At 36.0% G+C, this 15,617-nt stretch overlaps 1 protein-coding gene across 4 annotated transcripts in view; it reads right to left on the minus strand.

The window, feature by feature from the left end:
* The window catches only part of Nln (neurolysin), a 100,789-nt gene that overhangs the window by 27,885 nt on the left and 57,287 nt on the right, over positions 1–15,617 (minus strand). For all 4 annotated transcript variants that reach the window (XM_048806095.1, XM_048806097.1, XM_015482296.2 and 1 more), the window contains exons 6-8: positions 15,117–15,277; positions 10,406–10,541; positions 7,445–7,811 (exon numbers count right to left, since the gene is read on the minus strand). In XM_048806095.1, the coding sequence (XP_048662052.1) occupies positions 7,445–7,811; positions 10,406–10,541; positions 15,117–15,277 (664 nt within the window). The remainder of the gene's footprint in view (positions 1–7,444; positions 7,812–10,405; positions 10,542–15,116; positions 15,278–15,617) is intronic.

A 15,617-nucleotide genomic window follows, 5' to 3' on the forward strand; every position in this document is an offset into this window, starting at 1 on the left:
TAAGCCCCTACTTTTCTTCTTCAGATACAGACACTAAACATTACATAATATTGAAGCAAATTTAAAATAAAAGATACAATTTGACTGACTAGGTAGTTTTCTTCCTTCTAACTAAAATTGCTAAAATACTAACCTCCAGAAAAGAAGGTTTTTCCTTTTGTTTGAGGAGGGAAGACTCAGTAGTCACAATTAAATGAGCTTCTTTTATAAACAAGATAGGGCTTTTTGGAAATAGAGTGCTTTTAATTAGCCTGGGAAAAAGTATAAATTATACTATGAGGTCATTTATTCTTGGAGTGATGATGGTCTCTCCCAAAGCTAAATGCCATTAAACCACAGTCTAAGCGTAGGTTTTTTTCTTTTTTGCTGGTGGGAAAGTGAGAAGAATAGCATTCAGGTTTGGAGAGCTTTTTTGTTTTTATTTTTTAGTTGTTGTCATCTATCTATCTATCTATCTATCTATCTATCTATCTATCTATCTATCTATCTATGGTTCTGAGAATCAAACCCAGTGCCTCACACATGCCAGGCAAGCGCTCTACCACTGAGCCATACATGACTCCAGCCCAGTTTTATTTTTTTATTTGTATTTTTTTCTCTGTACTATATTTTCTTAGTGACTCTTATTTCCTTTCCCCCACCCTGTACCCACTGCTCGATGCCATGCAAATTAAAACAAACAACAACAAAAAAGTTTCCCAGCTTCCTAGTTAGACATACAGCTGGAAAGGACTGTTGTTTGTACAACAACAATGACAGGCTGGACAATCTGCAAATCCCAGCTTTCCTTGAACCCTTCAGAGAAATGAGGTTGAAGGGCAACCAACTAACCCACAATCTAGGACTGGTGCCTCCAAGGAGAGAGGAAGACAGCAAACTTTTTTTTTTTTTTTTTTTTTTTTTTTAACCTAGGATAGACACTGAAGATATTAGTAAGAGGAAGTTTTAGCAAATTGCCAAAGGTTGATGGTAGGTCAGCCTCAATAGGGAACTACTAGAGACAAGGGAAATTTTGCATCCATTTGCAAGACTTCTCCAAGACCTCAATGAGTGCACACAGAAGAGGCAAGGGGCAGGGTGATAGCCCTGAGAAAGCAAAGGCTGCTGTGATAAGGGCAGAAGGTTCTCTTTGGGTCCTCTTCACCTCTCCTACAGAACGAAAGCCTCCAAGCTCTAGGAGAAGGGCAATGAATCCTATTGCTTTTAGAGCTGTGGTGAAAATCCACTGCCAGCTAGAAAAGGGAACAGAAAAAAAGCCTCCACCCGTGGAGAAAGGGCAGAAATACATCATGGGTGCAGACCTACAGCCAAGGGTGAAGCAACTCCTAAGACTCACGGACACAGAGCTCACTTTGTGATTAAGACTGAGCACGAAGGGAAACCTTAATATTGAGGTTAAAACAGACACTGAGAAAACCCTGGTAAATCAATCCCCATCCTAAACACAAGACAGAGGAAACTGAAGCTGTAGCTTATCAAGGCTAATCATGGCAGCATTTAGTAGTCAAACCTAGTTTGATTATTAAATGAATCAAACCCTCATATTAAAAGTCTCACAGAAGAAAATATGTGGCTATTTTTAGACATACAGCTATTTCCCTGAACCTTTACTATCCTATACAAATGTCTGGCTTTCAAAAAATAGTAATGCAGTACAAAGATGCAAAGGAAAAAAGAATATACTATCAGGAGGCAAAGCAAACAAGAGAACTAGATTCAGAAATGACAAAGATGTTGGAGCAATTGGAGTGTTTAACTCAGACCAGTATGTTAAAAGGAGGAAACAGTGGATACTATATATCAGCAGATGGAGATACATATATACATATATATATATTTAGTACTGGGGATTGAACCTAGGGTGCTTAACCACTGAGCCACATCCTGGCCGTTTTTACTTTTCATTTTGAGACAGGGTCTTGCTAAATTGCTTAGGATCTTGCTAAATTGTTGGGATTACAGGCATGTACCACCATGCCCAGCTTAGATGAATAATTTTTGCAGAAAGCTGAAAATTTTAAGAAAGAATCAAGTACAAATGCTAGAAATGGAAAATACAGTAACAGAGATGAAGAATGCCTTTGACAAACTCATTAAGCAGGCTTGACACAGTCAAGGAAATAATCACTGAACCAAAAAATAAATTACCCTAACATAAAAAATTTTTTTAAAAGGATGATGAAAACAAAACAGAACACAACATCAAGAGTCACAGGGTAATGTCAAATGATATTCTATATGTGTAACTGGGATCTTAGAAGGAGAAAGAGAGAAAAGAAGAAACATTTGAAGAAATAATACTCAAGAGTTTTCTAAAATTAACACCAAACCACAGGTAGAAGAAACTCAAAGAAGGATAAAGCACACCACCATAAATATATTGAAGCTGCCCAAAATGAGTGGTAAACAGAGGCTCTTACCTGCTGTACCACTGGTGTTAGGGATTGAAACCCAGGCCTCATGCATGCAAGGCAAACACTCTACCACAGAGCCACATCTCCAGCCATAACAGGGGATCTTGAAGGCAGTCAAAAGAAAAAAGCATAGTATGTACAGAGGGACAAGAATCACAACAGACTTCTTATTTGAAACTATACAAGCCATAAGACAGCAGAATAACGTCTTTAAAGGACTGAAAGAAAACACCTGTATAAGGGGCTCGGTTGTGGCTCAGTGGTAGAGCACTTGCCTCACACCTGTGAAGCACTGGGTTCAATGCTCAGCACCACATAAAAATAAATAAACAAAATAAAGGTATTGTGTCCAACTAAAAAAAAAAAAACTGTATAAAAAATCTTCTAGAAAAATAAAGACTTTTCAGACAGACAAAAATTTAAAACACTACAGTGTCAATATGCTTGAATGATTAGATCTTTTTAAAAAAATTTTTCTAATAGTTTCTTTTCCTTTTTTTATACCTCTATTTTATTTATTATTTTTATGTGGTACTGTGGATCGAACCCCAGTGCCTCACATGTGCTAGGCGAGCACTCTATTGCTGAGCCCCAGCCCCCCCCCCCCTTTTTAAAAGAAGGATAAAAGGTTTATTTTGGGTCATAGTTTCAGACCATGGTTGCTTGATAAGGCTTTATAAACATTATTTATTTATTTATTTATTTTTGTTACTGAGGATTGAATTATTTTACTAATGAGCGCATCCCCAGAACTTTTAAAATATTGAGATAGGGTCTTGCTAAGTTGCTGAGTTGGACTTGAACTTGCAATCTTCCTACCTCTGTTTTCTGAGTTACTGGGATTAAGGCATGCACTGCCATGCTCAGCTCTGAACTGGAAGACATTTTAAAGGAAGTTCTTCAGACAGAGGGGATAAGTTACTAGTCCAAAACTTGGATCTACAAAGAAATGAAGTGTTAAAATGGAATAGATGAAGATACATGTAAAATGTATTTATTTTTAGTTTCTCTGAATAAAAAATGACTACATAAAGCAATAACATTAGGAATGTGTTGGGTGTTTATGTGAAAGTACCAACAATGGCATAAATGAGAAGAAGGAGAAATTGGGAATATATCCTTAAGTTCCTTGTATTCCATGTCAGGTGTAGTACAATGTTACTTGAAGACAATTCCTAATTAATCAAAGATGTATATTATAAACCCTACGGTAGCCATTAACAAAAATTTTAAAAGAGATATAAATAATATACCAATTGTGTAAATAAAACTAAACCATAAAAAATCCTTAACTTGGGCTGTGGCTGTGACTCAGTGTTAGCACCCTTGCCTGGCATGTGTGAAGCACGGGGTTTGATTCTTAGCACCACATATAAATAAATAAAATAAAGGTCTATCAACATCTAAAAAATATTAAAATAAAAGTCCTTAACTAACCCCCAAAAGGCAGAAAAGTGAGGAAAAACTACAGATGGAGGCTGGAAATACCATTTAGATAGCACTCAAGAAGCCCTGGGTTTAATCCCTCTCCGACCACACAATGGTAAAATAAAGTACTGATGGAACATGTAAAAGTTGGGCGACATGGTACACACCTGTAATCCCAGTGACTTGGGAGGCTGAGGCAGGAGAGCACAAGTTTACAACAAGCCTCAACAACTTAGCGAGGCCCTCTCTCAAAATAAAAAGGGATGGGGATGTAGTTTATAGCTCAGAGGCAGAGTACCCCTGTGTTCAATCTTTAGTACCACACACACACAAATAGGGCATAATATTATCATATCAATAATTATATTAAACGTGAATATTCTAAGCATGCAACATAAATGCAATTAGTATAAGCACTAATTAAAAGAGATGATCCAAGAGGATTAAAACCCAGCAAGCTCAGGGAGCATGGTGGTGCAGACCTGTAATCCGAACTACTTGGGAGACTGTGGCAGAAGCATCTCAAGTTTGAGGCCAGGCTGGGCAAACTTAAGTTTATCTCAAAATTTAAAAGGATCATGTAAATTGAAGGGAAATCGGTAGCGTAGAGGAAAGGGAACAAAGGGGTGGGGAAAGAGGGAAAGGAGAAATGCTGGAGAATTATACTGGCCAAATTATATTGTTATACAGTGTGCATATACAAACATGTAACAACAAATCCCACCATTATATATAACTATAATGCACCAATTAAAAAATATGGAAAAAAGGAAGGATGGGGGTATATCTCAGTGGTAGAGAGCTTGCCTCGCATGAGAAAGGTTCTGGGTTCAATCCTCAGTGCCACACATCCACACACACACAAAACAAGCTCCAACTACATATTATCTATATGAGAGGCCTACTTTAAGTAAAAAGTAGACATTTGAACAAGGAATATTAGTCAAGATAACAAGGGACAATATGTAATGATAAAGGAATAAAATCCTAAAAAGTTATAACAATCCTAAAAAAATGTTTTAAAATACATGAAGCAAAAACTGATAGAACTGAAGAAGAAATAGACAAATCTGCAAATATAGAGACTTCCTCTTTCTCTCAGTAATAGAACAGGCAGACCAAATTAAAAAAAAAATCAGTGAGGATGCAGATCTTAACAACACTATTGATAAATTTTATCTAGTTGATATTTATAGATCACTCCACCAACAAATACCAAAATAAACATTCTTTTCAAGTGCACATGAAACATTCACCAAGGTTGGTCATAAGATAAATCATAGGAGTTTAAAAGAACTGAATAGATACAAAGTATATCTTCCAATCAAAAAACAAAACAAAACAAAAAACAAACCCTAGCTAGAAATAATGGGGAAGATCTTTAGAAAAATCTCCAATACTTAGAACTTAAAGCATACATGTTTATGTTAATGCATGGGTCAAAGAGAAAAATCACAAGAGACTGTAGAACATACTTATTTTTTGGAATGAAAACAAGAGTACAATACACCAAATTGTGTGGGATACAACTTAAAAGTATTGTTGGAACAGACTTCATTACTTATATTAAATGCTTATATAAAAATAGAACTCTGTCAAGGCTGAGCTAGGAGCAAACAGGACACCAGAAGAGAAGGAAGGCAGAGGGAGACAGAACCAATGGACATATACACCAGAAACTGTGCATTGAATTTGTTAAAATTTTCAGCCAGCTCAGCCTCTGTGTATTCAGTAGCCTGATCAGTGTTCCTGCAAAGATTTTATGTCATGATTTAGAAGTGTATAAATAGGCAAATAGAATTTAAAAATCTTTTATTAAATGGGAAAATTACAGAATAGGGGAATCCTTATTCTGCTAGTTTTATACCTCCTGCTGTATTGTGAAACAGTGTATATACCTGGTTTGAGAATGAAACGGGTGTTACTGCAATGGAGAGATAATAGGTGAGTAATTTTTCCCAAAAATATTTGAAGAATTTTTAAAACTTTAGCTTGAAATCAAAGACTAGTAATTTTAAAATCAGTGATATTTTGAGGAATTTTAATCTTTCTTTTAAAAAAATATGGATTTATTTAATTTCAAAGGTTTCCTTATTCCAAGATAAGGCCTTTCCTAATTTTATTTATAAAATTATGCTGACTAATAAAAGTCTTTACCTGGTGATCTTATGTTGAAATAACCATCAGGTTTTTTTGTGTTTGTTTTGTTTGAGAATCTCAGTATTGATGAATAAAAACAGAAATGTGATTTAAAGAAAGAAACAAATAGTCTTTTAAAAACTTATTCCCACTATCTTTTTTTTTTTTTTGTCTGACAAATGAAACAAGTTAATTTCTCTCACTGTTATTAAGGGAGAATGTAAGGGGACAGGAAATAAATATTAATATGGTCACTACCCTCACCAAAGATTACTCTCTGGTATCGATACCAAAGTGTTGGTAGCAATGACCAGATTTCTCAGAACAAAAGAAACCAATTCTGTCTCAGAGAGACAGCAGGATGAGATAGCAAGAATTATTATACTGACACTGGAGAGATTATTGGGATAGTGATAGGAGATTCCAATGTTGGAGGTTTACCACTCAAAGAATTCTTCACTTAAAACTGTATTTGGACACTTTTTAATTAAAAGTAGACCCATCTACAGTTGACATGGTTTTATTTTTAGGTCACATCATGAGTGAAAGTAAATCCATAAAGCTCTGGGATAATCTAGATGCCTAAGGACACCTGTGCTTGTCAACTGGATGGCACAGGTACCCAGCCCCATTCAGTCAGTGGACTACAAATTTATATGTTAGTGAACTAGAGGGATGCTACAATTTCCTTTGGTCTATTTAGTAAAATGAATTAGTAATTATGACAGGTTGGCTTTGTTTTATAAATTCATCTAGGGAGAAAGAGATCTAAAACCTTTGTGTGTGACAGAAGATCGTGGAGTCCATTTGCCATATGTTAAAAAAAATGATGATAATGTTTTACATTCTTATCACAGATTGACAGCTGGGCTGGGCAATTTGCATATGTAGTCTTTAATGCACAAACAACTCTGTAAAGGGATTATCAGTTCTCTACTAGAAGCAAAGTGTCAATGAGTTTATGTCATTCAAGCATTCAAACTCAAGTTTAATTGACTACAAAGATTTTGCTATTCCTACTGTTTTTGTGCTGCCTCCTAGCCAGACTGAAGGGAGTGGTCATAGATTTAAGAGGACTGGTAGACAGATTACCCAAACATCTTTAGAGTCAATTTTAAATTCAACAAATGCAGTGCACACAATAGATGATGATAGCCCCCAGTATATGTAAAAGCTCTTGTTACATGTTGGGAAGTCTTCCAAATGCTTTGGAGGTAACTAATCAACTTGATTTTTACAATAACCCTACAAAGCAGATGCCACAAGGATTCTCATTTTATCAGATTCTATAATATAGGTAAGAAAACTAAAGCACAGAAAAATTAAGTTACTTGCCCAGTAAGTGATGAAAACCCACATTTTTAACACCTCCACTAAGAATCACTCATGGGAAATGTGGAAGGAGGAATCTTAAACTGATTAGTAGCTGAATCCCTAAATTCCAGCAATATGATCCTCAGTACCTTGGATACAGGTCCAAGTAGAACTGTCCCAACACTTCTCCAGTAGCTTTATCCTTCACAGTGTAAAGTGTAACACTTTTATTCCAAACATGCGCATCTGTCACTTGCTCAAAGGAAAGTCCCAACAACTCCTGGTAGATGTTCAGCAAGCCTTCAGTGACCACCTCGATGGGGAAGTACTCCTTGAGGGACTCTTGGTCTATGGAGTATTTGAGTTCTTCTGTCTGAGTCATGTAATAGTGTAGATCCCAGGCATTGATTTTTCCATCGTATTCAAAACCTCTCTCGTTACATTCTTTTTTCTTCAAATTCAAAATAAACTCTCTTTCTGCCTCACCCAAGGGTTTTAATTTATGGCTTAAGTCATCTGTGAAGAAATGGGAAAAGTTAGTGGTCTACTGCTCTCTGGAGCAAGCCCATTCATCCAAACTGCCAATGTGTTAACATGGTGCTAAACATGAGAAATCAGCAAGGAAGGAAGAAGGAAAGCTCTATTATGACAGCAGATTTTACTCCTGAGGGTGATTAACGACTCTCCCTTTTTCCTTGAGCACCACCAAAACCTGACCATGACTTCCTGAGAGCACCAACAAAGGTGAGGTTTACCTCAAAGAACTCTAACTCAAGGATGTAATTAGGATGCAAAGTAATAGTGAAACTAAACTCGTGTGCACAATTATTCTTCAGTGAGCTTAAGCTTTTAAGAAAGCCAAGGGAAACAAACCAGATGTGACCTGTGGTCAGTATTATCTAGAAATTGCTCAACATATCTGACAGCCACGGGTTTAGTTTCTCATTGCCCATTCCTATGAAGGAGGACGATTTGGATAGAGCAATTCTACATTTTAGATGGAGAAACTTCTGGGCACCATGCTTTATTTACTATCTTCAACTGTTAACTACTTGTTTTTTATTTGGCTAAATGAGTATGTGCTTCTGTATTTATTTGTCACAGTTTGTTACATATGTTAAGATAAAAGTATGCTTGGGTTTGCGAGGGACATGGGAGTTTAGAGGTTGCCCCACGCTGTGAGATGGAGGCAGTAGTCTGAGAAATGCCATGAAGAAAGAGGAGGACACTCAGAGAGGATACAAAGAGATATAGTTTTGATTAGGCCTGTTAAGTTTTAGATCTGAAATGTTGCCCAAAGGCTATGTGCTAAAGGCTTGTTTGCCAGCCTATGGTCCTATAAGGAGGTGGCACAACCTTTAGGGAGTGGGGCCTAATTGGAGGAAGTAGGTCATGGGGGAAGGCTTTTAAAGGATATATTTTGTACCTATCCCCTCCCTCTTATGTGTTCTCTTATGTGCTCATTCTCCCTGCCCCCCAACCCTTCCTTTCTTTCTGGCTGCCATAAGGTAAGCAGCTTTGTGCCATCTTTCACCATGATGCTCTTCACCACAGGTCCAGAAAGAACATATAGACCTTTCCTTCCTTAAGTTGATTTTCTCAGGTATTTTGTCACAGTGACAGAAAGCTAACTAACACAGCTTGTGAGAGAATATATAAATGTAGGCAGCAACAGGACAATTCACTTGAGAATAAGCCAATTTCAAATTAGAGGGAAAACAACCTTAAAGGAATTAAGTTAATCAGATGTGTGAAGGAGAAATTTCAGAATATGTAGTCACCACTAAAGGAAACCTCAACAAACCTGTTAAGTCCTTGAACCATCCTCTTGTATAACATGCATTGGACTGTATGGCAATTACCTGCTCACATCCCTGTTACATTCACTAGGTAGAAAAACCATTGAAGCAAGGACTTGTCATATGCCTTTCTATAATCCTACCACTTAGTATGATAATAATATGTCATGCCTAATACTATGTAATTATTTCATAAATGTCTCCCCAATTAATAAACTATATAATAATAAATATCATTTGTGGAATACATAATCCATATATGATGGATTTTAACACATATATGGCTGATTTAACACATCATTCTCCAACCTAATTAAGTTAATAAAAGGATTTCAAAACAACAGATGAAATAATTTGGAATGTTATTGAAGGTGAATAAAGTTTGAAGGGGTTAGTGGGGAAAGTACAAAAGAAATCATACTATGGTTAATTCAGATTAGAGATATAATAACAAAAAATAATAATATCTTTATTGTGTCTGAATTATTCAACCATTTTCACTAAGACGAAAGAGAAAATAATGATGGTTGGAATGGGGACACTAGGACTGTGAGGATAAGTAAGTGAGAGAGTTCCAGAGACTAAATGTCATGGACATAAGAGCCATGATTTGTATAAGCTTTATGAAAAAATGACTTAAAATGAATGTGAATATAGCTATTTTATATTACCTTCATACATTGACAAATGGTTTCTGGAGCATAAAATGTTTACTTTTTAAAATATATGTTGTTTTGGGGCTGGGGATTGTGGCTCAGTGGTAGAGCGCTCGCCTAGCACGTTCGAGGCCCTGGATTCGATCCTCAACACCACATAAAAAATAAAAGATATTGTGTCCAACTACAACTAAAAAATAAATATTTAACAAAAATATGTGTTGTTTCCATTTATATCATATCTGTCAGCTTATGTCATGCAAATTCATAAATAGCCAAACTGTAACTACTAAATACCTAGTGGCAGTGAATAAATGCAATGGGCTAACACTGTTTAGATGTCATGTGAGGGATCAGTATAAAAATCTCAAACAACATGCAAGATAGAATGAAGAATAATAGTAATGTCATAATAATAATAGTAATGTCATAGTAACCATGAGAAGCCGCTAGAATAAGTACACTATCTAATAGAAGAGGTGTTCAATGAATTTCTCTTGATTGAATGAAAACCTGGATATCCTCAAAGAAATATTTGATTCGAGACCTTAAATTGACATGATATAGCAAAAAATCAGGGGAAAAAAAAAAGAAATGGAAACCATATAACTTTTTTTTTTTTTTTTTTTTTTTTTTAAGAAGAAAAAGAACTGACCGAGAAAGGTTGTCACACGGCTTGTACTCTTGGCAGTATTCATTTCAAGGACAAAGTCAGCATGTGTATTGTAGCCAAGTAGCTTGGCCACTTGGGCCCTCAGTGGCAGTAGCTGCTGCAGAATGATGGTGTTTTCCTAGGAATAAACAACAGCAAAACCAAAAGATAATAAGTGAACCCAAAGCACTAAAAGAAGAGTTGTTATATTTTGAGGTTTGCAAAACTGTCAAATGTTTTTAAACCATTACTGTGGTAAAATATAAAAAGCATAAAAATTTGCCATTTTAACTACAGATGCATTAGTATGACTACTGTATGTATAGCATGTGGCATTAAAGTATAGATATATGAGTATACATGTATATGTATATATGTATATATATATACATATATATGTATATATATACATATATATATGTATATCTATGTTCAAGGATGTAAAGAAATTGGAACCCTTGTGCATTGCTGATGAGGACATAAAGTGGTACAGCTGCTGTGGAAAATTATATTCTTCATAAAATCAAACAAAATTACCATATGATCCACAATTTCACTTCTGAATATATATTATACAAAAGAATTGAAAGCAGAGACTCAAAGAGATATTTCTACACACATTTATAGCAGCATCATTTACAATAGCCAAAAATGGAAGCAATTCAAGTGTCCACTGACAAATGAATACAAGAACAAAATATGGCATTTAACACAATGGAATACAATTCAGTCTTAGGAGGACACACTACAACATGGATGAACCTTTAAGATATTATGGTAAGTGAAATATGCCACTCACAAAAAGATACATGATATCATTTATATGAGGTTCCAGAGCAAATTCATAGACACCGAAAGCAGAATGGTTGTTGTCAGCATCCAGGGTCAGAGGAGAATGGGGAGGAGTGTTTAATGAACACAGAGTTTCAGTTAGGGAGCACAGAAAAGTTCTGTGGATGGATGATGGTGATGGCTGCAGAATAATGTAAACACAGTTAATGTAACATGCTATGATCTGAATGTTCCCCTAAAATTTATATGTTGAAAATCTGTGTTGTGATATGAAGAGGTGGGGTCATTTTGGAAGTGACCAAAGACACGAGGGCACTATACTCGTGAATGGATTAGTGCCAAATAAAGAGCTGAAGGAACAGGTGTAGGCCATTTTTGCCCTTCTATCATTTGAAGAGCAGCATTCTTCCCCCTTCTCATGTGAGCAGGTGGCAAGAAGCACCCTTCCAGACACTGAAGTCAACATCTTGATCTTGGACTTGTCAGCCTCAAGAACTATGAAAATAAATTTCTTTGTTTTTTTAAATTACCCAATTTGTGGTATTTTGTCATAGCAGTACAAACAGACTAACACACCATAGAACTCAATATTTAAAAATGTTTCAGGGATTTTTTTCCCCAAGTAGATATTACAAATACTTTCTATATTTGAATTCTCTTAGAAATGTATTGATTTTTTAATAATAAAAGGAAAAGCAAATTCTCCTAGAAGTAAATAAATGTCATAAGAAAACCAATTCTAATAATCAAATCAGCAAATTATTTATGGACTAATTTCTAGGAAGACCTGAATTCAAAATTTGGCTCCACCACTTACTAGCTGTTTGACCTTGCACAAATCCTTTGACCTTTCTGAGGCTCAGCTCTCTCATCTTCAACTTTTTTCATCTCATTATAGGGTGAACGTGAAGATTCAAATAAGAATAATGTAAAGTACTTAGAAAAATGTCTGACATAAGAGCAAATCCTACATAATTACCTGTTAATAGTATTTTAGAATCTGGAAGCATGGATAAGAGATGTATACATACTATAATTCTAGTTTGAATTATACTAGTTTGAATTCTTCTTTCATCTTTTTCATTTCCCCAGATCTTTTCTTCAGATTGCCAAATTTCTTCCAACACCTATTCTCTCATTCTTCCTTTTATTAACAGTTTTTGATAAACACATGGTTACCCAGCTACCCATCCTAAATCTACTTGTGGCCATGCAAAACTTAATGGGACAATGGAATGTAAATGAGATGATGAGTGAAATTTCTAGGTTATCTTTCTCTCTTGTTTTTTTAGTACCGAGGAGTGAACCCAGGGGTACTTAATCACTGAGCCACATCCCCAGCCCTTTTTATTTTTTATTTTGAGACAGGATCTTGCTAAGTTGCTGAGGGCTTCACTAAGTTGCTGAGGCTGGCTTTGAACTTGCCATCCTCCTGCCTCAGCCTTTTGAGTCACTGGCATGTACCATCATGCCCAGGTGGGTCATCTCTTTATAGATGCTTGCCTTGCTAGTTGTGAAAGGAAGGTAACAACAATGACTTCAGAAGTCACATACTGAGGATGGCAGTGCGTTACAAAGAAATAAACCTTTAAAAAATTGTGGCAAATATATAACGTAAAACATACTATATGTAGGATGTATACTCTATATATTACATATGTTATGTTATATATAAATATATATGTGTATTTCCAGTACTGGGAATTGAACCCAGAATTGCTTTACAACTTAGCTACATTCCCAACCCTTCTTATTTTTTTATTTTGAAATAGGTCTCACTAAGTTGTCAAGGCTGACCTTGAACTCGTTTTTAAACCATTACTGTGGTAAAATATAAAAAGCATACAAATTTGCCATTTTAACTACAGATGCATTGTAGTTAAAAACATTCCTGCTTCCCTAGCTACTGGTATTACAGGCATGCACCACTACTCCTGGCTGTACTTCAACCATTTTTTAAGTGTCCAATTTCCAATTTAGTGGCATTAATTATATATTCATTTATCTTAAACAGAAATGCTATAACCATTAACAAAAACTGCTCAGGGTTGCTTCTATATTCCCTGGTAACGTCTAATCTACTTTCTGAAAAGAAATAACTTTGATCTTATTTGGGTCACTATGATTTTGATTGACCTCTGTAAAGTTGCTCAGCCTGCACCTTGACATACAGAGACTAGTGGCAGAAACAAGATGCTGCTATAACAAAATGAAAAAATGTACCAGAATGGAAGTGAGGCTTCTGCATTCACCAGGTTGGGAAGCTAGTGGTCTTTATTATATCACAAAGAACATTTGTTAAAACTGTTGTTTGCTATAACGTAGAAGCAAGCCATGCACCTACTAAGTCTTAGCTTCAAATAAACTGTTTGGGAAAACTAACAATGTTGGCCTGTTTGTTGGTATACGTTGCTTTTGAAAGGATCAAATGAGAGAGGTGAGCTCATGTGAGTATTGACCAATTTACAAAAATAAAAGGAAAAGAATTTTGCTAAGGAAGGTTCTGCTGTGGTCTATAATATGGGTTTCAGATGGCTAGAAAAGCCACTTGCTCTGTTTCTAACATCAGGAGGAAAGAATGTCACTTGGAGTGACTGAATTGCAGAGATTAGTTTGAGAATACTGCCTTCCTTCTTAAGCCTGCTTTTCGAAAGGCTCCAAAGCAGACTCCATTAAATTGAAGAAGAGAAGGATGGACAAAATACACAAGTCAGCATGTAAGATCTGACAGGAATTATGGTCAAAAGCAATATTTGGTATAGTTATTATGGAAGAAAACAGATGAGAAACTTAAGTTTCTGAAGGAATTTTATTACCAGGATGATATAAGGCCTGGCCTAGTCGTGTGGTTATTTGACTAATAAAGCAATCCTAACTCTTCAAACTGGCACTAGCATACATTTCATACTGGAACTAGCAGTACTCTAAGATATGGTCACGAAAGAACGCCCTGCAGGCAAAATCTAAGACCACGGAGTACCACTAATAAAGGAATACTCGGAGAAGGCAGACCCAAATAAATCCAAGGAACTTCACCAGAGCATGGAATCCTAATTTCTGCCAGTTGTTGAAAACTGCTGTGTCTGCTGTTTCTCATTCTTTCCTTTTCCAAATGGGAGGGCTATTTATTTCTATTTATTTATTTATTTATTTATTTTTTTATTTATAGCAGGGTGAAGTAGATGATAAAATGTCTTACTTTCATAGACTGCTAGATCATGAGAAGCTATCACTACGAAGAACTGTGTGTCCCACAGAGATCTTGATCTTCGAGCTCAAGGCAATAACTGGATGGGAACTGACAAATGGTTCTATGAAAAAAAGGGTGTTCATGGTTACCCAAGTAGCTAGAGAAACAGACAATGGTGGAATACGCTAGTTGGCTAAGAATCCATTTCTACTTCCTTTTAATAATAAAACCCTCTAAGCTGAGCAACTGTTTGTCAACAAAAGATTACATCTCAGCTTCCTTTGGATCTAGATACAGCTACAGGATGAAATGTGAATTAATGGGATGTGAATGGAGTTGATGTCAGTTGCTTCTAGGTCCTGGCCTGTACTGTCTTTCTCCCACCTTCTCAACAGGCTGGGGAAAAATCATTTTCAGGAATGATGTTGGAAGTCAATTGTTACAGAAGGAGAGATACCTTACCAGCCTTGTAATGCTGACTTGGGAAAGGAATACAACTTCTAATTTATGACACCCATTCTATTTTTATCAGAACAGTTTAGTCTATGGCCATACAAAGCAGGCTCCACTGAGCCAAACCTAAAGGTCTTATAGTCCTGGGGAATTAGAAGGTGCGATGCATACACAAATAGGAATATTGCCACTGAGATTAATTCAATATTGGTAAACAAAGCAAACCTCTTCCTTAAAATCTTCTATTAAAAAAAAAAGAAAGACAAATGTATGTATTACCTCTTTGCATCTTGTATTAAAAGCCATTTCCATCTTCCTTCTGGTTTCGGGGACACAACATTTCTTCATGACAGGAAAATAGTGTGGATATTTTAAGGTAATTTTATACTTGTCATCACCTGTCTTTTCTAAACTGTCAATGAAATCATCAGGAAGAGCACCTGCAAAAAATCATTTTCTTATACATCACTTTTTCCACTCATTACTAGTTTATTTAGCATTGGCATGGTGCCTCTAAGTAGCTCTAGGAATTTGGTGGAGTAATTGAAATTCAAGAAAAATATGACAATCCCTATATTATAATTTTGATTTTGTTGGAATAGGAGTGGTGGTGAGAGGCCAGGTGGCTCAGGAGATGGTAATTCAAACTATGAATAGGCTTCCGTGCACCTGAACAGATGGCATTTTCATGAAGAGTAGAAAAAATTAAGCCAAGGAAGACCCAGAACAGAGTAAGAGATTAGTTTAAGTGACAATGCAGGGGACACTGCAAGGTAGAAA

Source organism: Marmota marmota, unplaced genomic scaffold, assembly GCF_001458135.2.
Source record: "Marmota marmota marmota unplaced genomic scaffold, marMar, whole genome shotgun sequence".
Lineage (NCBI taxonomy): Eukaryota > Metazoa > Chordata > Mammalia > Rodentia > Sciuridae > Marmota > Marmota marmota.